A 21,938-nucleotide genomic window follows, 5' to 3' on the forward strand; every position below is an offset into this window, starting at 1 on the left:
TTCAATTTTAATAAGCAACTACTACAGTGGTAATGGATGGTAGAGGGGAAAAAAACCCATAGCTATACAGTTCCCACTCAGGAACACTCAACATCAGGCAGAGAAGTAACATTTAAAGCTCCAGTACTCCTACGGCAGTCTGTGATGCTGACAAACTAGGGCCTGGCTCATTTTTGAGCTGGTGACAGAGCCGTGCAGCAAGGCTTTTACTTGTTTTTAACAGCTACTGAGTGCCACCTTCTGGAGAAATGCAACAACTGCAAGACCAAGAAAAAAAATCTCATCAGTTGCTTTCAAAACATTACTAGCCCTCTGTTTGTTTCTCAGGGAGTTTAATCCCAGTAACAAGTTTCTCTAACAAAAAAAAAAAAAAAAAAAAAATCTTTAATTAGTTTGGAGACTCACTTTTTTTTTAAGAAAGTAAAATCTTGGTATTTTATCAAAAATACAGGAAGTACAATCAACAGCAGCTAGTTTGTAATATTCTATGTCTTATTCAGGAATAAAGGGAAAAGGCAAGGTCTAAAACCCCAAACCAAAAACTACCTGAAATGATTTTACCATGTGGAATTCTAAGCATTCTTTACTTATGTGCATTACATACAAACAACGGTGTTAAAGAATATTAGAATTAAGAAGTTGCTCGCAACACACACAATTTCTTTTCATTGGGTTTTTTTTTTTGACCAAGTTCTCTGCGAAGCCTGATCTGCAAGGCAAAAGCAAGGTTCAGGGACTAACCTCCTCCCTCCACAATGAACCACAGCCCCAGAACAGAATATTAAAAACAGCACAGTGTCTAATTATTAAGCCCAAGCATCTGAATTCACCTCAACAAAGTTTAGCAGCGTGTGAGGCAGAAGGCTGCAGTTCACAGGAGGAAGTGTTCCTCAACAAGCAGTGACTAACAAAGCAAGGTGACTTACCTGTACCTTATTTTTCCTACAGATGTTGTTTTTCAGTGCCCTAGCAATGCGAGTGCACACCTGGGCTCGAGCAGGTTATCCCACAGGGCACAGGTAGGACACCCCATGCTCTGCCTGCGGTCCCAAAAGGGGCCAGTCCCAGCTCTGCCTCGCAGCTCCCCTGGCTTGGAGAGTCCCCCGGACCTGCACCCTGGTTTGACTCTACGGGACAGTGGGAAGGGAGCACTTATCGCAGTCAGAATTAAATAGCCTGTTCCTTCACCAACCGTTTGTATCTACATTTGCCCAGGGAAGTGGTTGAGTCTCCATCCCTGGAGGCATTTAAAAGCCGGGGAGATGTGGTGTTCGAGGACATGGTTTAGTGGTGGCCTTGGCAGTGTTAGGTTAACGGTTGGACTCGATGATCCTAAGGGTCTTTTCAAACCTTAACGATTCTGTGATTCTATACAGATACAAGCAAGCGATAACCATTCGCTACTCTGTAAAGGGGTCGGAGTCCCCACCTCAGTAAGAGGCAGCTTTCCAGAGTCAGGCTTTATCAACAGCATCATGTATACTAAAACTGCGCATGGAGTTCCAAGAAGTTGCTACATAGATTTTGGTTCGGGAAGTGCTGAGTAAGGAGGTCATCTGGAGCCCCAGGACCTGCTGCACAAGGTTGTGAGGAATGCAGAATCTCTGTACTGACAGCCACTCATGACACCTCTGAAAAGATGAGTTCTTTTGACCATGGGGGTACTGTCAGTAAGAAAAAAAGGAATCTCACATTCCACATACACAAAGTAGCTTCAAGGGAAGCATGTATTTTGAGGAGAAAGACAGGAAGATTAATCTCCTCAGTGAAATGAAATCCAGGCGATCAGTGGTGAACACCTAGCATGCCTACCAAGATTAACCAAATCCATTAAAGGAAATGTCTGTCTCCAGATTTCCTCAAGCCTTCTTGTTGCAATTTCCCAAGAAAAGCCACTTGCAAAGACAAAAGTAAAGAACAAACAAACAAAAAACTGAACTAAATATCAAACAGGCAGCCATAGACTTGAAGGATTTAACCAACTGATGCAGAAACAGATTCCTGATTGATAGAAAATTCTTGAGGAAACCTTTCAGAATAATAGGACAGGAACAACATCAGGACAGGAACCTGAGCGCACGGGTGGTATTCCTTGTGACAATCCAAGGCAAAGAGGTCAATCTTGGGATAAACCCCTCTTGAACAGTCTCTAATGAGTCAGTTTGACAAGTGCTACTTGCAATTCATAAGAAGAAAACAAGGGCTCATATGCTGAAGTGCTTAGCGCTCTTCACAGGTAGAGTGCAGAAAGGTAAATTCAAGTATCTGCTCCGCAGACAGACTCACATAGGAAAGAAGGTGTCAGCTTTGAATGTAATGGCGGTACTGGAAGTCATTATCTGAAAGGGACAATCCTGAGGCACTGAATATCTTGAATATAATCCTAAACACTGGGAAAGACAGATTACTGTAGATATATACAAAACCATCAATTCCACAGTGGAGTTCGATTTACCCCTACCCTCAATGTCTGCAAATATTCTTGAAAGAGGTAAAGTTTGGCCAGAAGGAGAAGCTATTGCTGTTCCATCAGCAGTTCAGGCAGAACTCCAGGAGCTCTGAAACATCCCCAAAATTCCAGTGAAGTTTTATAGGTTGAAGGCCCTGGGCCAGGCTAAGCAAGTGAAGTATTTCAAAGTTACAGCACTTCCTGAACCGGATTTTAATCTTTACTTCCCTCCCACAGTGCCAGATGTGCTTACCTTTCTCATGATCTTCCGCCCATAGAACATCACTTTGTCTCGCTTACGGAATCTGTACTGAGGCACATGCGGCTGAAGTTGTTCTGAAAAAGAGAAGCATCGCATCAGAAACCGTCTGCAGCTCTAGGCTAAGGGCAACATGAGCACAGGCTGCCAATTTTGCTACCTCCATAACAGCTGTGGCTCCTGTCCAGTAAGCAGCAGGCTCTTGTGGCCAGCGTTTGGAATTTCAACCAACACAAGATACCTCATTATCCAACTCTGGTTAGCCACACCAGCCTAGGGAAGAGCTGGCTTGAGGCTCTACCTAATCACTGAAGGAGATAAAAAGGCTCTCTGAACAGATACAAGGATAAGGTAATTTTAATCTCACAAAGGAAACCTCTAATTCACCCGTTTCTCATTACTATAACAGGGAAATCACAGCAGGGCTGAAATGATTTGCATGCCAACTGATACTAAGGCTATCATACACTAGAGAAATAAAAACCTCCAGCGTCCTGCATGCGACAGTTATGAATTCTATGTTCAGACCTGGGTGAATGAATCAACGCAAGTTCTTCGCCCTTTTAAAGCTGTTTTCCTGCAATAATCGCTACCTTCACAGTAAGCAATTACAAATTGGCACAGAATCTGCCACATATTGTTACAAAAATACTGAAGTGAGAAAACGGCTTTTGAAACAGTTATTGAGTACTTACTAGATTGTTTCAATCTTCTGAAAACGACAAACACAACAATCGCTATAAGCAACAATGCGACTGCAGCTCCAATTGCAATTCCGGTCAGCTGTGAGAGGAATTTAGGGGGGAAAGAACTTAGTAACTTCTAAAGTTGAAAAATTAAGTACTTTTCGGAGAGCTGAAGAACACTTAGCTCAGCAAGATGTCTAAATGTCCAGTACATTCATAAATACTTAATTTTTAATTAAAACATCACACATGCAAGAAGTTTAAACTACATCGGTATCTCACTCATGAACTTACATGCAAAATATTCAGCATTTTTCCCCCCCAAGATCTGTGAGCTGATCAACTCAATGTACACGGGACGAAACAACAGGAATTAATTCCTGCCTCATGCACAGGGACAGCGAAGAAACAATCACTCAGACTTTGACTGTGACTTAGTAGGGTTCCTAGAACTCACGAGAAGCTACACGCTATTTACGCACGCACAATCTGTCATCCAGTTGATTAAAGCTATACATTACCATAGTAGTCTGTATTCTGTCTTCTACAAACTGAAGAATTCGTGTTCTACCTGCGGGTAACACAGCCTAGCAGCAAAAGGAAGGTGAAATTAGTTTCCCACAACTGGCAAAAAGCCTCCATAAAAACATCTCAATGCCTGGTCTGGCACATACAACGCAACTCGATTTTATTTTCTTTCAACTACAGCCTGCTTTGCGAACACAAGACATTCAGCAGAGAGGGGTCATTAGCCGAGTTCTACGTTGGTGTCAGTTCAATGCATTCCTAAATAGTCCTAAAACAGGGTCAAACAGTGAGGTGATAATTTTTTTTGATGATTCTATGTTATTCAGAGCAACAAGGATGAGAACTGAATGCAAAGGACTTTATGAGACTAAGAAAATAAGTCATAAACCAGCAGATTAAAGTCACCATAAAAAGAAAATTACGCCCATGGGAAATAGCTCCAACCTCAGGTATACAGTCCCGGGACCTGTGCCGACTGCTGTTAGGAAAAAAATCTGGCAGGTACAATAGTCTCACAAATGCCAGCTCAAAACTTACCAGAACAGGGGGGAAAAAAGCAAACCAAATATTTGGAACAAGCAGGAAACAACCAAGTACAAGGACAGATATGTCCCCCTGTAAGTCCTGGAGCCTCACAGGTACTTGAATCTTAAGTACTACACACAGTTCTGGTCCCAGTTTTTGCCCTCAGTTCGAGATCTGGATGACCTCTTAATTTAGCTTCACCACCAAGAGAGAAATGAAGTGCACGCCGGCAGTCGCCAAACTAGTCTCTCTCATGAACTTCGTTCCAGTTCTACAGTGCAAATAGAACTCCTGCCTGACCAGTCAGCTCAAACGGATCGCCGTCTTAAATTTGTCTTCTTAGGTTGCTTTAACACAGCATATCTACAATTTACCTTCCCAACATTAGTCAAACTAGCTCTATCATTATTATTATCAGACTGTTATTAGTGGGATTGTAGTGGAAAGTCATAAGAATTTGAAAAAAAAAAAAAGTTGAAAATTTGTTAGCAACAAATACAACACATTCTGGTAAAATACAGCGAGTTCTTGGTATAAGTCTATTGTGGTCACTTAATTTATTTCCCCTTGACAGCGTCAGGGACACACAGAGTTCTGCTGCTATCCAGGCCTATACGATCTCAAATAACATCAAAAATAGTAGTTGCCAACTGACAGTCACATCGCTGCTACGTGAGAAGACACAAATTCATGAGCAAAAGAACTAAAACACACACGTGCACGCTGAGCCCTCATGCCCCAATACAGAAAAACAATGAGGGAAAGAAGAAATTCAGACCTCCAAGAAAAACTGACAAGTTCTTGCAAGGTTTCTCACAAACACTGGTGAAAACATGATATTCCCCCCCGCATACGCTGCCGGGTATCTTTTCAAGCATTGAAAACCCTTCCGGAAAAGCAGAGAAAGCGAGCAGACAGGTTGCAACCTTACAGATGCTTGAGACGTGTAAGCAGTTATAGTTACATGGCAGCATCGGAGACAGGTATGAGGTCACAGTGAAGTCATCAGTTCTACAGGGCCCTCCCATCAGCCCAAGCCTGCAGGACCTCTCTTAGGTGGGCTACAGCCAGCACCGAAATTCAAGGACTTCACAGGTGCCTTACACACCCTCAAACAGTTACTGGAGACAAAACACACGTGGAACAACCTGAAAAGACCCTCCGTCATCAGAAAACAGAGCAATGATATGCTAAGAGCACGTATTAGCATAAATAGGATTTGCCTGCTTTTTCCAACGATGTTGAAATTTCATTAAGAAAATGGGAATTAACAGTAATTAACAAAAATATACAGCTACCTCAACAATGCTCACAGTCATCCAGAGTCCCAAGCACAGAACAAGCAGCTCTGCTGAGAGTTTAACAACTTTTCACGTTGCAATCAAAGGCAAACAGTGAGACATACCCCATCTAGGGAGGGGTGGAAAACGCTTATCAGCGCCGAAAGCAAGGCCTTAAAATTGGGATTGCCCAAGACACCAGACTTCCTTGTAGCTCACAAGCACAGAGGTCCACGTGCCTGTTTTGACTCCAGGCACTGGATCTTCACAGAACGTGTTTTAACTGTGTACAAGTAGGTTATATCTATTTTTTAGTTCCGAGAAGAACTATTTCCTACCATGGGCCTTGCCTTTCATTACTATGAAAAGCACCACGTGCCTTGTTGGACTATGAGTTTCTTATTTATGACTAAGAACAAATTCAAGGAGAGCTAGCTGCCAGAGAATTCCACAATTCTTCCATCTTTAGGCTATCGAATATACCGTTGAAGCAAAAGGTGCTTAAATTGTATCATTCTGCTAACAGCCTAGAATATGAAGCAGAACGTGAATGATTTGCAGTAAAAAAAAAAAAAAAAATTAAAAAAAATACAAACATACACACATAAAAAAATGGGATCAATCTTGAAATTTCTGGAAGGATAAAACTCTTATCAGGAAAGGTTCTTTCAAAGTAAAAGCACTCCATCTAAAGACATTACCCAAATGTTATCAAATTGGGTACAGTAGCTTTCAGCTTCTGGAAATACTAACAGGGAAATAAATATGTCCAAAAATAACAGCAAAGCATATCGTACCTCAAGGCTGGTGCTGTTGCCTTCTTCATCCATGTCTGGAGGTACAGCAGGAGCAAAAATAAAAAACAGAGAAGACCGAGTTAAGAGTCGACCGCGCTCTCTAATCCAAAGTCTTTTTAACTCTGCAGTGCCAAGCGTACCAGAACTGCTCTCCCAGCTTGGCAGAACAAGACAATTCAAGGGGAACAGCTTTTTTTTTTTTTTTTTACTTTATCGTCCCTTTTTCTTTGTGTTGAGCAACAAAACCCAGTTAAGCCTTCAAGGAAAAGCAGAGCTACCAGTAACGACAGCTACTGAAGTCCTCTGGGAAGGGACATGACAGGACTTCACTCCAACACCCGAGAACCCGGCCGCGTCTCTGCTCCCTCTCACGGAAACCCCCCCGCAGGCGACACCCCCGCACAGACGACACCCCCTCCCCCCCCCAGACGACACCCCCACACACAGGCGACACCCCCCCCTTAGACGGGGGAACTTCGACGCTGAAACCCCCACAGCAGCGTGGGAGCCCCCACCCCTGCAAGCAGGGCGGTCTCTGGGTTACCTTTTCTTTACGGAAAATGCAAACACCGGTTTTCAGCTCCACGTCACGACATAGGGCCGCTTACCGACACTTATTTTCCGCGGGAAAAGCCTCACAGAAACAAGCCGCAGCCCTGTCAGCGGGTCGGGGCAGCCCCCAGGCCAGCGCCGGCTCACCCCGCCTTTGCAGGCCGAGCCCTCGCCCCTGCCCGGCTCCGCTTCCCTCCTCTCCTGAAAATACATCACGGAACGCGGACGTTAAAAAACAACGTCCCGCCCCGGGGCCACAGGGCACCGGCACCCCCCGGACCTGCAAGGCCCGGCCCCGCGCCGAGCCCCGGGCACCCCGCGGCGGGAGCAGCCGGGCCGTGTCCCGGTCCCGGTCCCGGTCCCGGTCCCCGTCCCCGTCCCCGTCCCCTCACCTCCTGCTGCCGCCGCCGAGGCCGGGGCCGGGGCCGGGGCCAAAGGCCACCCCCGCGGGCCGGGGGCGAAGGTCGCGGAGGGAAGACCCCACCCACCGCCGCCACCCGCTGAGGGGGAGCGGCAGGCCCCGCCCACGCCCCGGGCTCCTCGCTGCTGATTGGTGGGACAGCCCCCCCCACCCCCGCGCCGAATGGTCCGCGGGTTACGATAGCCGCTGCGGATTGGCTAGCGCGTTTCGGCCAATGGGAGCGGGCGGTGTTGGTGTGTGCGGAGGGCGCCAAGGCGAGGGGAGCTCCGCCGGGCCGCTGCCGCTCCGTGAGGGGGACGCGGGACCGGCGCTGCCCCGGCTCGGCTGAGCCCGCAGGTGCCGGGCATGGGGCTGCTGACCGAGCTGGCCCGCGGGCTGGTGCGGGGCGCCGACCGCATGTCCCCGTTCACCAGCAAGCGCGGCCCCCGCAGCTACAACAAGGGCCGCGGGGCCAAGAAGCTGGGCGTGCTCACCTCCAACAAGAAGTTCATCCTCATCAAGGAGATGGTGCCTCAGTTCGTCGTCCCCGACCTGGAGGGATTCAAGCTCAAGCCCTACGTCTCGTACCGCGCCCCCGAGGGCTCCGAGCCGCCCATGACGGCCAAGCAGCTCTTCACCGAGGTGGTGGCTCCCCGCATCGAGAAGGACGTGAAGGAAGGGACTTTTGACCTCAACAACCTGGAGAAGTACGGCTTCGAGCCGACGCAGGAGGGCAAGCTCTTCCAGCTCTTCCCCAAGAACTACGTGCGGTAGGGAGCGAGCGGCAGGGCTCCCGGGGCTGCGCGGCCCCTCCGGCGCGCTGGGAAGAGCATCGCCGGTGCGAGACGCGGCCTGCGCCAGCAAATACGGGACAGTGTCTGTCAGCGGCTATTAAAAGCAAATCCTTCCACTTTGTCTTTCTGCAACGTCTGATTTAAATTGGAGGGGGGGGAAACGGGCAGTTAATTTCCCATCCCTGACTGAGGAAAGCGTTACTCGTGTCTTGCGCGGTGCGTGCAGCTGTGTTGTGTAAGCATGCGGGTGTCCTGCCCGCAGACGAGAGCTGACGGACCAGGGGCTGGTAATCGGCAGGAGGCAGTTTCTCTCCAGGCTGCTGAAACATCATCTCTTCCTTCTGGGAGCAAAGAGGACGGCTCTTATCTCCCTGGGAGCCTGGAGCTCCCCGGCTGCGGAGCGCAGGCCGCTGCACGCCCAGCGGCGTAGCCCGGTCGGGCCAGGCTGCCCCCACTCGCACCGAGGGCGGCTGCAGCCGAAGAGGGAACCCTTCCTTGAGGCGGGGGGTAAAGCCACCCGAGCGCTCTGCTGAACCAGGAGTGAGACCTCCCACGGGCAAAACCGACTCTGTACCTAACCTTTCTCTCTGAGGAGAGAACTGTAGCTTATATCAAATGCCACAATTATTCCAGATGTTCCCAAGCCTTAAAATTCTTTCTTTTAGAATAAACCAAGATACAGTTAATAGGTGCATTTAATGTCTGTTTCTTAGCGGTGCAGCTGCTTGAAATGGCAAGATAACTGTTTAAATTTGGAACATATCTCAAGAATTATTTTTGGACATACGTTCCTACAAGAGCAGTGTCTTGCTGTTCATCAAATTAAATGGATACCAGTGACACTTACGCAGGCAGTTGTGTGCAACTGTTTAAAGGAGAAAGTGCTAAATGTCCTTGGGAATAACACGTTTTTCTCTGACACCCAAGTGCTGCTGTCTTTGAGGAAACGTGCACCAGTTCTGTGTCTGGGGACTGCAGCCCTCCCAAGAGGTGCTGGTTTTTTTTTTTTTTTCAATGAGGTTTTTCCAAATACGAAGTACTGCAAAGCTTAAGCATTAGAGAATTAAATCGCAATTAAAATGTTCACTTTTGGAGAAAGGAAGCGTGCTCGCTGTGTTCTCAGCGAGCATCCAGGCTGTAATGAAGACTGACGGATGAGTCCTTAAAGTGGTGTTAAAAAATACCTGTTTTCAGGGCTGGACGGGGCTGTGCTGGCAGGGAGGGGGTGCTGCACGGGCTTCTGCTTCTTAGTGCTGCAGCCCCAAATCCCCGCAAACGAAGCAGTCGGCACACTGGCACAGAAGGTTCAAGGATCACATCCCCAGTGGGGGCGAGGGAAGGCGCAGTTTTTCTAATTAATTAAGCCCCGCTTGCATTTTTCACTTATTTTTCAGCTCATCAGGGTAACGGTGATACAGAAGTGGATGTTTTCTGCCGTCAGCTCTGGGTGCAGTTGCTGTCGGCAGAGGCGGTGCCTGGCCCCTTCCGTTTGGTTCGGAGGTGTCACCTTCTCAGGCTCCACCTCAGGCGAGCGTTGGCGGCTGGCTGGAGCGGGGTGGAGGGCAGGTGAACGCAGGAGATCCGGTGCCCTTTGATGCCAATACCAGCTTGGTCTTGAACGAGTCGCTTGCCTTCCCTTCCCTGCGTGAAGGCAGGCTCTAACAGGCAACTCTTCGCTTCTCAGGGCAAAGCAAGGACTAACATAAGGGATAAATCCAGCGCCCCAATCTGGTCGTATTCTGTGACGCTGTTCCAGCTTCGCTAAGCTCAGACTGTTCCCTCTTAATCTCGCACAGCAATAAAAAAAGCATTACAACCTTTTAAGATGGAGTCACAGTCAAAAGCCGTGTCGCTACAGGGCTGTGCCCTCGGTGCTCTCCCCGAGGTGTGAGGGAACCGGATTGCCTGCTCCGACTGCCAACGAGCGTTCAGCACCACCACACGCCCTCAAAGAGGCCGAGCCATCACCGGACAAGGCGGAAGGTCTGCGATGGCCGCCTTAAAATCAAAACGACCGAGGAAGATAAATTGCTTATATTGATTTTATTTTAGAAACATCCAAAAATAGGGTGTTCTTTTTAACAAAAGCTCTTGTTCACAATACTAATATGAATCATCAGGTAACAGTGCTCAAGAATGTTTTCTAAAATACACATTCACCCTTGAAAAAGGAGTTTCAAAGCAGTAAAATTCTGATCTGCTGTACCTCGGTTTAGATGCAGCACTGTTACAGATAGGTACCTGTTGCTGGTGTTTCTTTCCCTCCAGGCAACTAATTCTTTAGGACCCTCAAAGAGAAACCATGCAAGCTAGAAGTTACTTACCTAGTTTATGCTGCTTTTTTGTTTCTAGGAAGATAATAGTGTGTTCCAGAAACGGTCTCTTGCTGATGTTTCACAGTGAAGAAAAGAAAGCTAATGGAGCAACCATGAGAAATTCTGCAGCCATTCCTGGAGGTAGTTAGGGCGATGTTGTTAAGATTTTGGTATCTGTACTTATTTTGAACTTAAAAGATGTCAGGAAACACTGCTTGTAGTTTTTGGAGGTTTTGATCTTAAAGCTGTTCACCTTTACAAAACTGAAAGAGCTTGGCTTTGGACCTAAATGTCTGTCTCACTGCGGCGAGCAGAAAACACGAGTTTGATACCAAGAGGCTACGGGGAGGGGTTAAGCGTGGCACTGAAACACAGCGGGGCCTGCTGCACCATTTGTGCTAAACCAGGTTGTGCTTAGCTTGGAGAGAGAGAAAGTGAGACTGCAATCAGAGGAGTCTGATGTAAAATTAGGCTGGGCAGATACACCAGAATCCTTCCAGGAAAGGCCCTGCTCAGAACAAAGCTTCCCGTCGCTGACTGCTGTCTGTCACACCGGGCAGCCTGCATTTCCTTCTAAAGAAGAATTTCTCCCTACTAAAGATCGCTACGAGCACGTTGCACGGTCAGTACCTGGACTGTCTTTGAGCGCCTTCTCATACATGCTAGCTTACAGACCGCAGAGCAAGCTACGCACACAGCCGAGCCTCCGCTCGTGGGCTCTTCCGAGAGATTCAGGGAAACCCCAACCACGCGCTGCGTGTTTGTCTACACGTAGCGGCGCAGCCAAGTTCGGTTTGTGATGGAAGGAGGAGAACGGGCTCCACAGATCAATCGCACAAATGCAAACCAGCCTTGAAGGGATTCAAATATAAGGTACAAACAAGCAGCCTTAGTGAGGAAGGCTGTCCTACTTTGAACTAGTACATTAAGGGAAAACTAAATAAACGTGTCTGTGCTTGACCACACACCTCAAAGCAAAGGCCTTCCTCAGTGCTGAAAATAAAGTGCCAGTAATTCCGTCGGTATCGGCCTTAAAAGACTCACAAGCTCAACAATAAAACTGGGAAAGCCCAACAGAAATTAGACAGGGCATAAGCTCAGGTGTCGCGCTCAGTACAGGAGTTTTCCCACCCCTCTCCCTTGGGACGGGTCAATGCAAACCTTCAGCTGTTCTTCCAGACGGAGATCTGGTACTCGGCGTCTCCGAAGGGGTCACCAGGCTCATCTCCCACTTCCAGACATGGAGGATATTGTCGTAGAAAGAACAAGTCGCTACAATGCTCATTTCTTTCGGACTGTCTAGAGACCTGGCTGAATCACCGCTTCTGGCCAGGCCCATTCCGCTGGGCCTCTTCGCTCCCGAGTCAGAACTGCGGGCTGACCCGGGATCTCCCCCTCCATCAGGGCCCCCAGCCACATCTGAACTCCCCTCGAGCTCGGAGCCCCTAACCGGGGCAGGGTCCCCAGACAGCTTAGGGCCCCCTTCTGCTCGGAGCGGCAAGGCAGGGCCTTCACTCTCCTCATCCAATATTACATCAAAAGTAGCTGTAGGAGACTCATAAATGATCTTCAGGTTTTGGACCTGCAAATTCAGTCTCTCGTCTCCTTCCTCTGATCTTCCCACGAGCTCCTCCGCAGACTGGCACGCAGCGGCGGAGTCCTGTGTTGCAGCCGAGGAATCCCTCGGACACAGCCTTGACCAGTCAGCCCCGTAGGCCAAGGAATTGTGCAAGACATAGGACGACAGGATGATACATTCCTCCGTGTTTTCCGCTTAAAAAAGAAAAAATAAAAATATGAAATGAGCAGAAATCCAGTTGTGAAATGGTTTGTTGCAGACTGCTCGCAGGCCATTCTAGCATCGGCTATGTCCTACAAGGAGGAGTTCTCTGGTTATTGCCTCGTTCACAACAGAGTCAAGCGTTCTAGCAGAAACGAGGTTCTGGCTCGCCCGACAATTTTTCGGCCACTTCTCATTAGCCTTGATTTTCCCTGGTTCAGTAAGCAGATAGATTTAACGTGCATGAACATGCATCATTACTCAGAATACCTAAAAAGGCTCAAGAAAGACAAGAGAGATCCCGCAGTGATCTCCACTGAGCCATAAATACAACTGGTAAGGTGGCCAGACCAGGTTCTGGTTATTAATAAATTGCAGATGTGTTCTTCCCATGAGCTTTCAGCATTTGACTCTGATATTAAACGTTCCGAGCTCCTCCCTTCCCTATGCAGCAGAAATGTTATCCTCATGTCGCAAGCTGCAGATCTGCCCAAGGCCTGGAGAAACCTAGGAAGGCAGCCATTTTATGCAAGATTGTATTTGTAATGTAAATGCAAACAGCTTTTAATCATGTAAATACCTTCTGATTCAGACGGAGAGCTTATTCATGTTATTCTAGATCAACCAGACTGCACAGCACTTCCCTTCTGAGGCAATAACCGATTCACCAGCAGGTCTGTAACTTCTGCTGACAGTAAAGCATCACCTGACATTCCGAAGCAGCTCTTTGAACCACCAAGACGAACACAAACCGCAACGGTCACGTCAACGGGTAATGCCTTTACACCGAGCCAAACAGGCTTTCTTCCCATGAAAAGGAGTTAGGAGAGATTTACACAGGAATAACGACAGTGCCTTTGCACAACCCATCAGGCCAGGAGCGAGGATAGCTCTGGGAAAGCTGGAAGAGTTACCTCAAGTGGGAATAAAAGCCTATGGCTATTAACATCTAGAACTTTCCAGCAAGCTCAGAGCTGGAGTTCCCCCGTTAACCTGGAGGCAGGAAAGGAGAGCGGCAGGGCAGCACAAGAGCATCTCGGTTCCACTGAGCACTCACCCATGCTTCCGCGGCAGTCGAGGATTTTGAAGCCGCTCTGCATGCAGGCTGCCAACAGCACAAAATCACAGGTCGGGTGCCACTTCAGCCTCCAAACTCCACCTTCCACGTGGGTGTCTGCCAGCGGCTGCTTCATGTTCCTGGTGTCCCACAACAGCACGTGCTCGTCATAGCTGGAGACACATCACAAATAAATACCCAGGCGAGCAGCAAAGCTGATTCAGTGCAACAAGTACAGAAGAAAACTAGGAAAGATCGCATGCTCTTCCCCACACTGAACGTCTGAAGAGACCACACCTCGAGCAGCAGTAGCGCGTTCAAAATAACAGAGGAGGCCGGTCACGCTAGTGAAGAGCAGCTAGGAGGGATTTACCTGCCAGTAGCCAGAAGATTCTCCCGGTGAGGACTGCACTGAATGCTGCACACACCCATTGAGTGCCTGCAAGAGAGTAACACACAGCAGAGGGAAGAGACAGCAACGTACGATTTGAGAAGGGATTCTTCCTTGAATTTCAAGGATTTGGGGTCCACATAACTACATCAAGGTGTCTCAGGAAAGGAAAGCAAGGCGAACTCAAATTTCAGCCCAGTGAAGCACACAGGCAGAGTTCCATCTACACAGTCCAACAGCCTTTCCAGGGCAAAACTTCTACTCACATAGTCTCTCAGCACAAATATTTTCTAGTAATGGTTGTACCATACACTGCTGTTCAGAGCCTGTAAGAATTTCAGCCCAACAACTCCATTGCCACGAGACTTTACTCCCAACATTAGCACTTCCATAGCAATAATCCCCAGTGTATTTTAAGGTTACATATAAGATTCACTGGAGACTTGTGGATATTGTTTTAATCATCTTCTAAAAGATATGTTATGCCACCAGAAAAAATAGATTACTTCAAACGAGCGAACAGTGGAGAATAAAATATCTTCTAAAAAACGTTCCATAAGAAGATAACCAAATTTAACACATACAAAAATTCCCAAAATAAAAGCATAACTCAGGATCCTTGTTTTAGAAAGACATTACCACCGTCTTCCTGTGTGGAAGTGAGCTGTTGGTTTATTACACTGAAGGACACAGAGAAGACAGTTTCAACGTGAAATTGTCCCGATGAAAAAAAGTCTAATGGAGGTCTCCATTTCCCAAGGGAGGCGGAAACAGGACTCCACTGCACTGCACGTCTCTGCATTCAGTGGCTTGGGAAGGGACATGGTAGCACCCTATGTTCATACGCGGTCGCTTTAGGGTCTGGCTGCAGACAGGGCGTGCTTACCTCCTGCTGGTGAAGACGGGAGTCTCTGGGCTGCGCCTGGTGTCCCAGCCCTTTAGCAGGCTGTCATCTCCTCCTGCACAAAGACAAAACATTGTCACCCTGAACACCATCCAAATGAGCATCGCAGGGCACCGAGGCAACGCAGTTAGCACCGAGCTGATGCTTTTCGGCCCTAGGATCTCATAGCATTCAACAGACACACCAGACATCATTTGAGGCTCACAGTACTGGTCACCACAGAAGCGACATGCATTAACAATACCCTCGCTTTGCTAAGCCAAAAACTTCAGAAGAAAAAAAGACTGGACTCTAGAAGCTCTCTGCTCTCTTTTGCACACCGCAAGAGATTAACATCTTTTTTGCCAACAGCCAGCCAAAGTACAGTTTAAAAGGCACAGCTTCCCCAAATTAACTCCAACCGCTTCCAACAATCAAGAAACCTTTTACCCCTAGCAGAGGCCCCAACTCTTGCAAGCGGTGTGATGCATGCAGCACAGCCAACCCTGGACAGTAAAATCCCAAGGAACAACACACATCCCTAAACAAGGCATCCCTTCCCCAACACCCCGGAACGAGATTCCCAGCCCTCACAGACCTGAATACACAACGTCGGTGTCCCAGTAATTAAAAGCAGCAATCCAGGCCTCAAATTTGTGAGCTTCCCACTGGTTCAGGACATGCACAGAAGGAGCAGATTCATCTATGGAGAAAAGATTCAGCTTCCCCTCTGAATCACTGCTGATGACTCTCAAAGGACATCCACTACAATGGAATAGAGAGAAAACATTACTGAAACTCGTGTCTTAAGAAGCCATTAAGAGTAAAAAATAGCAGCCAAAGTATAGACAGACAACATAAAATAATACTGTGTATGTTTGATTCAACTAAACATTGATAGAAACCGGTAGTACAGTGGAAGGAATGCACGCATTTATACAGTTCTTTTTAGCTTCAGCCCATCCCATCTTGAAATCATCTCCATCACTGATGCCCATACCCTGATCTCACAGGGGAGCAAACCCTCACACTCACGTGAGGAAAAGAAAACCAGCCTTGGGTCTGTCTTGCTCCTAGCTGCAGAACTTGACTTCGCAGATGCTCGATATTACATCAATAAACAAATTCGATGTGAAGAGGGATTTTTTTTTTTTCCTCCAAGTCAGACCGACAAGGACCTCCCAGAGTCTCTTCCCTCTTCTGGAGTATGAAGAAATGTTTTATTTCCCTGCTGTCACTGGCTGATCCTGACCTTTCCTGCTCTCTTCCTGTGGCACAGTACATTGGCAGTTTCTGGACACAATGTACTTGGAGCACTGGCAAAAGTTTTGCAGCTCACAGTGCACAGATTTTCTGACATTCCCTTACATGAACTAGGTACCTTCTGTTTGGTTACCTGCAACTGTAGGTACTGATCTGGTAACTCAGGGCTTCTTTCCAGTTCTACATCATATGCTAGTTACTAAACCGTACTGAATCTCCCAAATTTCCACACAAGAGAGAGAGGGTCACCCCCTTCCTACAGAGATGTGAAGGCTGCACATTTGGCTTCTAGAAGGGGTTATTTGTCTCTCAAGTGACAACAGTGACAGGCTTTAAAGGGACTTTCATCATGGCAACAATCATTTATCTTGAAAGGCAGAGACAAGGGGAAGAAGGAATGTAAGGAAGAAAAAAGTAGCACCGGGGATTCTACTTACACGTTAAACAGCATGCACAGAAACAGCTTTAATTACCAAAAGCAACTAAATATTTGCCCTACAGCATTGAGCACACGACTGCCTGATCCCCTCAGTTTCCAGCCTCACACCAAAGGCACCAGTCTCTGTTTTGCACTTAACTTACAGAAAACATATACCCTACCTCTTTCGAGGTACAGCTAATTCATGTTATTTCATGCAGTGATGCCACTTCTGAAATGAAATGTATGAGCATTTGAGAGAGGAAGGAGCCACTTCCAAACCAATTCTCTCCCGTTTCTCACTACCCCATGTTTAAACTTCCTACACGTGCAATAGCAAATTAGTTCTTAAGCAGAACGTCACACTAAAATTTCAGCCGTTCTGAGAGCAGAGCTGGAACCAGTGGATCCATCTGCATCCCACTCTGGTCCTTCCTTTTAGCAAAGGCAACAGAAGACCTGTCCCCGCCTCACCTGCCGCCATTCACCACAGCACCACCTCACATTTGTTGTGGGTTTAGTCTCTGTTACAGCGGCCACAGCATGTGGTCTTGTTCCTTTGTTACCCTTGCTCTGGAAATAGTAACTTCTAGAGAAGGTGCAGGGAGACAGCTGGGACCAAGAAAGTCGTAAGCCACTTCACAAAAAGCCACCAGAGATTCATTCATCAAAGTCCTCAACTTATGCCTGAAAACTGTCACACACACAACGACCTCCAGTACCAGCCTTCACCTCCCATCCTCACCATTGCTCTCGTCCTGTGGACCAGTCCAAAGACAAGGCCAGACGCTGTGCACCGAGATCGACCCTGAAGCATGGCTCCAGCATGCAGCTGTTCTTCTACTGGAAAGAAAAGGAGTGGGTTAAGACTGAGAAGACAGCAGGTATACAGCAACACTCATACTGGTTCCTCCTATGGCAGGTGTTTTCCAGAGACCGAGGAGCACATTAGGGTCCCACACTAAAGAAGAGATGAAACATCCCATAGCAACGTACAGCTGCTTAGTACCAGCTGAAGGGCAACCGTGCGCACAGCCAGGATCCCCACCCTCCTGCTACCCATCTCCCACCAAATCGCCCTTAAACTTGGCTTCCTCTCAGCGAGTGATGAAGTGCAGAAGTGATGACCTGACTGTTGAATTCCCTTACAGACTGGCTTCTGCTTTCTTCGCTCTGTGGGAATGGCTCTCGTGATTACTCCCTTCTCTCAGCAACCAAAAGAAACCCCTCTCCAAAATTCTTCCCTCTTTTTAACAACTTTACATCTGCTGTATTTACCAGTTAGTCCATACTTATTCTCAAGTGACAGTTTCCAGGGTTTGCTTCTGCTCCCCTCATGCTTCTCATCTCCCACACTCTGCAGGTGGGTAGAGCCCAGCCAGTCTCTCTGGTGCCATGAACAAATTTGTGGGATTTATGAGAAACATTACCAAAAGACACAGGAAGTATTTAAAAAGCTAAGCATACTGAGGAAGCCATGGAAACCATACAGCTTTCCTACATGTCTCTGAACACTGCTAATAAATCCAGAGATGTGTTAAATCTGGGTTAAACACAGCTTCAACAGCAGCAGGTGTTACAGCCACCTACCTCGCTTCCAGTCAGGTGGCAAAACTCCACGGCGCCGGTCGAGTTTGCAATGCCAACCATGGGATGTTCTGCAACGGGAACGTGGCACCTAAAAGATCAAGTTAAGCAAGTTCTGAATGTCCATCTTTCTTGTATTTAAGGAGGAGAGCAAAGTCATAACTTTTATTCCAGGATGCGCAAGGAGAAGGTACTTGACCAAAAAAATACCATGGAGAAAATCTAAGGCTCCTCAAGTTCCCACAAACCTGCATGGAGGGGATTATATATAGGGGAAATCTACTATATATTATTATATAAACAAAAGAGGTCCACAGTCACTGGCCAGCTGTTCATAAATAAGCAGAAGAGCATAACAGAAATGAGCACAGCCTTTGCTCACTGGAGCAAACTGGAGAATACTTCCCTCCAAGAAGCCTGGGACAGTTTAGTTAGTAAATATTACTGTTGCTGCCATACCAACAGCCAAAACAGGACGCCAGATGGGGCAGACCATGCTGCTGTGAGCTCCAAGCCTTGACAGGCCAGCATTACCATTTGATGTCCAGGATGGCAGCCGTGTCAATCCTCTGGATTTCGGTCAGTGGGATGTATGGCTGCTCCTCGTTGTAGTGATACAGGTAGAGGCGCCCAGTCCGGTCACAGGCCCCATTGCTTCCTCGGGAGTCAGTCTACATCAAAAATTGGAAAGAAAAGAGCAGCCTTAGCAGTGATTCTACCTCCCCCAGACCTCTCCCCACCCGAGATCTTGCCAGGAGCAGGGCAGAGGGCTCCTACTTGGCAAGTCCCTCCCTTAAGGGACCGAAGCCGCCACAGCTCCCTCAGAGCCGGCCGCGCTCACCAGCGGGGCCCACTCGGCCCCACACGCTGCGGCCACCTCAAGCCAACCCGGCTGGGACAAGGCACGGCCCCGCAGTGCGGCGACTGACAGGACCGGGGCCGGGCGCGGGGCTGAGGCGGCCGGGGGCACCCCCGGGCCCGGCTGAGGTAGCTGAGGCGGCCGGGGGCACCCCCGGGCCCGGCTGAGGCGGCCCGCGAAGGGCGGGAAACACCCGCCGAGCGCGGCGGCGGCGGCTGAGGCGGCCGGGGGGTGGAAGCGAGTCCCGGCGCGGCGGCGGGCGGGCTCACCGCGGCGGGCGGGCGGAGGTGGTAGGTGCCGCAGGCCAGGATGCTGTGCCAGCCCTCCACCGGGCACCACTCCACCGCGTCCGCGCTGAACTCCGTGTCCACCACCTGCAGCGTCCGCGTCCGGCACGGCGCCGCCATCTCAGGGCGGGCTCATGCTGCGCGGGGCGGCGGCGGGACGGCTCCGGGGACGCCGCGCAGCGGAACCGCCGCCCGTCTGCTTCCCGGTCAGGGGCGGCGCGGGGCGGGCCCGCCTCCCCTCGCCTCCCCTCGGCCCGGCCCGGCGGCGGCTCCGCGGGCGGTGCTGCCCCCGCCCGGGCCGCCGAGCCCGCCCGTTCCCCGGGCTGCGGGGAGGCCGCGGCGCTGCCCGGCCCGGAGGCGGAGCCCGGCGGCCCCAGCCGCGCTGGCCGGCACCAGCAGCTCGGGGAGTTGCTGAGCTCCATCCCCGTCCGTGAACTCGCCCAAGCTCTTTCCCAACGCGGTCTCCTGGCGCCCACGGCATCCTGCGGAAAGGGTCTGCAGCTCAGACGCCTTAGGCGAAGGACCGCTGCTCGGCTGTGACCCAGCAGCTGCGGGTAGAGAAAATCAGCGTCTTGGCATCCTCCCTCTGCCACTCTTAAAGACCTTCCTGACATCCCTGTCGCTCATCTCTCTTCCATGTGGTCGACGTAGCTGTGCCTTCGCAGAAGCCGTTCCAGACCATGGAAGGACCCTGCTCCCTGCCCGGAGCCTTTCCCTTTCCTCGCAGTCCTTTCCGAGACAGCGAGCGAGGACCGCGCACCTGGCGCGCAGCCAGGTGATGCTGGTCTCTGCTCTCCCGTCCTTTCCTCGAACCTGGTTTGCTGCTGCTGTTCCCCAAGCAGAAATTTCTGCAGGACTGTTTCACAACCCAAAGGTCTCATTGCGAAGTGAAAACGGTCAGCTAAGGGCTCATCTTTTGATATTTTCCCATAAGCAACATTACATTTATTGACACTGAATTTCATCTACCAATCTGTCTCATAAGATCCTTCTGCAATTCTTCACACAACCTTTATTATATTATTATTACACTGAATAACCTCATCAGTGGATGTTGTCACGTTCCTGATTCATTACTTTTTCCCAATTATTTTTTAATATATTGGGCATCCAGCTGTTGACTTCCCTCCACCAAAAAAAAAAAAAAAAACCACCAACTCCCTTCAACTCTTCCTTTCCTGTCTTTTAAACAGTTGTTTCTCCACAAGTGCATTTTGGAAGTTCAAGCAGACTGTACCAACCAAATCCCCTTTATCCCCTGCTAGTTAAGGCCATTAAAACAACTCCAGTAGTTTTGAAGCACGACTTCCCTGCACAAGAACTGCGTTGACTCCTCCCCAGTATTTAGCCATTGATGCTGCATCATAGCATCTATCAATCTGCTAAGTGCTGCGTTCACCTGGCTGTAGTTTCCCACGTCTGCCCTGACACTCCTTTCAGAAGCTGCCGTCACCTTTGCCGTGGGTACGGAGGGAGAAGGTCCCACCCCAGCTGGCAGCTCGGCTTATTCATCCGTCAGCTCACGTAGAGCTGTAGGTGGCACCGTCTGGTCCTGGCAACTTGTTACTGCTCATTTCATCTGAACTTTAATCCCTCCTAAAAGCACTTGAGTTTTTAACAGATTCTCTGGTGAGCTCTCCATATGGAAGTATTCCTGTGTGAACTCCCCCAGCTCTTTCACAGTGAACGCGTATGCAAACAATTCACTTTTTTTTTTTCTGCTGGGACTTTATCTTCAGGTCAGACCTTCCCTTTGCTGTGCATCAAGTCTGCTGACTCTGGCAGTCTCCCCGCTCCTGATTTTTTCAAAATTATTTGTCCAAGTTTTATGACTTGAATGTTCTTCATATTCCAGTCTCCTTTGCATTATTTTGGGGTTTGGGTTTTTTGTTGGTTTGCTTTTTTCACATTTCACCTGCCAAATCTTATTCTTTCCATCTTCTACATTTGGACACAAGTTCAGTTTATAAAGGATTTCTTCTTACTCTACGAGCATCCCACGTGCTGCTGTTTAGTCCCACCAACCACCTTTTGTCCTCTTCTCAATTCTGTTTTGATGGGTAGTAAACATTTGCTCCTGGCCCCAGTGTGGTGTCTTACACTGTCTCCATGCCACCTGCAAGCATTTAAGTCTTTTAGCTGCCACTTTTACCTTCACCAGTTTCATTTAAAATTAAATCACCACCACAAAGGAAAACCTGAAAGTATAATCCTATGGGTGTATTAAAGGGTCAAATATCAAAAGGTAAACACTGAGCCCTGCAGTACGTTATATTTCAGATTTTGTGTTCCTTAAGCCAGGCATGATTTTTATCAGTTTGAATTGTGACTTTTGAATGTTTGAGATTGGTGGTACCACCCTACTTTGATATGAGGGAGAGTACCTTCATGGTGCGTTTACACGCTGCGTGCACCCCTCCGTTACAGCCAGCACCAGTAATGCTGCAGGTTCCTGGCATGAGCTGGATTTGCCACTTTGCAACTGTGACAAAAATCTTTCTCCAGACTCTCCCAAAGGGTCTGGAAGCCCATGGGGCCCTCCTGGAACTGCCTTACACCAGACAGATGTTCACCCACGCCTGGTGACTCCAGATCAACCAGTCTGACCCACCAGCAGGAACTCTTTCAGGCCTGAACACCCCCGTCAGCTGCACAAGATGCCACGTGCGTTCACAAAGACACGGCAGCGCGGCTGGTGGCAAAGCCAAGCCACCAGGACTGCACTGGCCCGAACAGCCATATTTTGTCTCCCAAAAGCACACAAATCAGCAGATCCTCAAGCAGCTCGACAGGCATCACAGCTCAGAGACAGACGGCTGTACAACAGG

The 21,938-nt window shown here is 48.8% G+C and overlaps 3 protein-coding genes across 9 annotated transcripts in view; 1 reads left to right on the forward strand and 2 right to left on the reverse strand.

Moving 5' to 3' along the window:
* The window catches only part of PNPLA7 (patatin like domain 7, lysophospholipase), a 128,606-nt gene extending 121,006 nt beyond the window's left edge, over positions 1–7,600 (reverse strand). For 4 of the 7 annotated variants that reach the window (XM_082327181.1, XM_082327176.1, XM_082327180.1 and 1 more), the window contains exons 1-6: positions 7,469–7,600; positions 7,069–7,277; positions 6,525–6,559; positions 3,916–3,981; positions 3,404–3,491; positions 2,703–2,785 (exon numbers count right to left, since the gene is read on the reverse strand). In XM_082327181.1, coding sequence (XP_082183307.1) covers positions 2,703–2,785; positions 3,404–3,491; positions 3,916–3,981; positions 6,525–6,557 — 270 coding nt within the window. In that variant the 5' untranslated portion in view covers positions 6,558–6,559; positions 7,069–7,277; positions 7,469–7,600. The remainder of the gene's footprint in view (positions 1–2,702; positions 2,786–3,403; positions 3,492–3,915; positions 3,982–6,524; positions 6,560–7,068; positions 7,278–7,468) is intronic. The other 3 variants (XM_082327177.1, XM_082327179.1, XM_082327178.1) reach the window with 3 other exon arrangements.
* Positions 7,601–7,723: 123 nt separating this feature from the next.
* On the forward strand, positions 7,724–8,386 carry MRPL41 (mitochondrial ribosomal protein L41). Its single transcript, XM_082327184.1, has one exon. It carries the CDS (start codon positions 7,843–7,845, stop codon positions 8,248–8,250), a length of 408 nt encoding a protein of 135 aa, XP_082183310.1. The 5' UTR covers positions 7,724–7,842; the 3' UTR covers positions 8,251–8,386.
* Positions 8,387–10,345: 1,959 nt separating this feature from the next.
* DPH7 (diphthamide biosynthesis 7) lies at positions 10,346–19,292 on the reverse strand. The gene is made up of 9 exons (XM_082327183.1): positions 19,093–19,292; positions 18,499–18,635; positions 17,968–18,055; positions 17,123–17,217; positions 15,295–15,461; positions 14,700–14,772; positions 13,796–13,861; positions 13,423–13,595; positions 10,346–12,358 (listed from the first exon to the last, which is right to left on the reverse strand). The coding sequence occupies exons 1-9, from the start codon at positions 19,228–19,230 to the stop codon at positions 11,736–11,738; spliced, it is 1,560 nt and encodes a 519-aa protein (XP_082183309.1). The 5' UTR covers positions 19,231–19,292; the 3' UTR covers positions 10,346–11,735.
* Between the last annotated feature and the right edge of the window lie 2,646 nt (positions 19,293–21,938).

Source organism: Platalea leucorodia (genome assembly GCF_965183815.1).
Source record: "Platalea leucorodia genome assembly, chromosome: 15".
NCBI lineage: Eukaryota > Metazoa > Chordata > Aves > Pelecaniformes > Threskiornithidae > Platalea > Platalea leucorodia.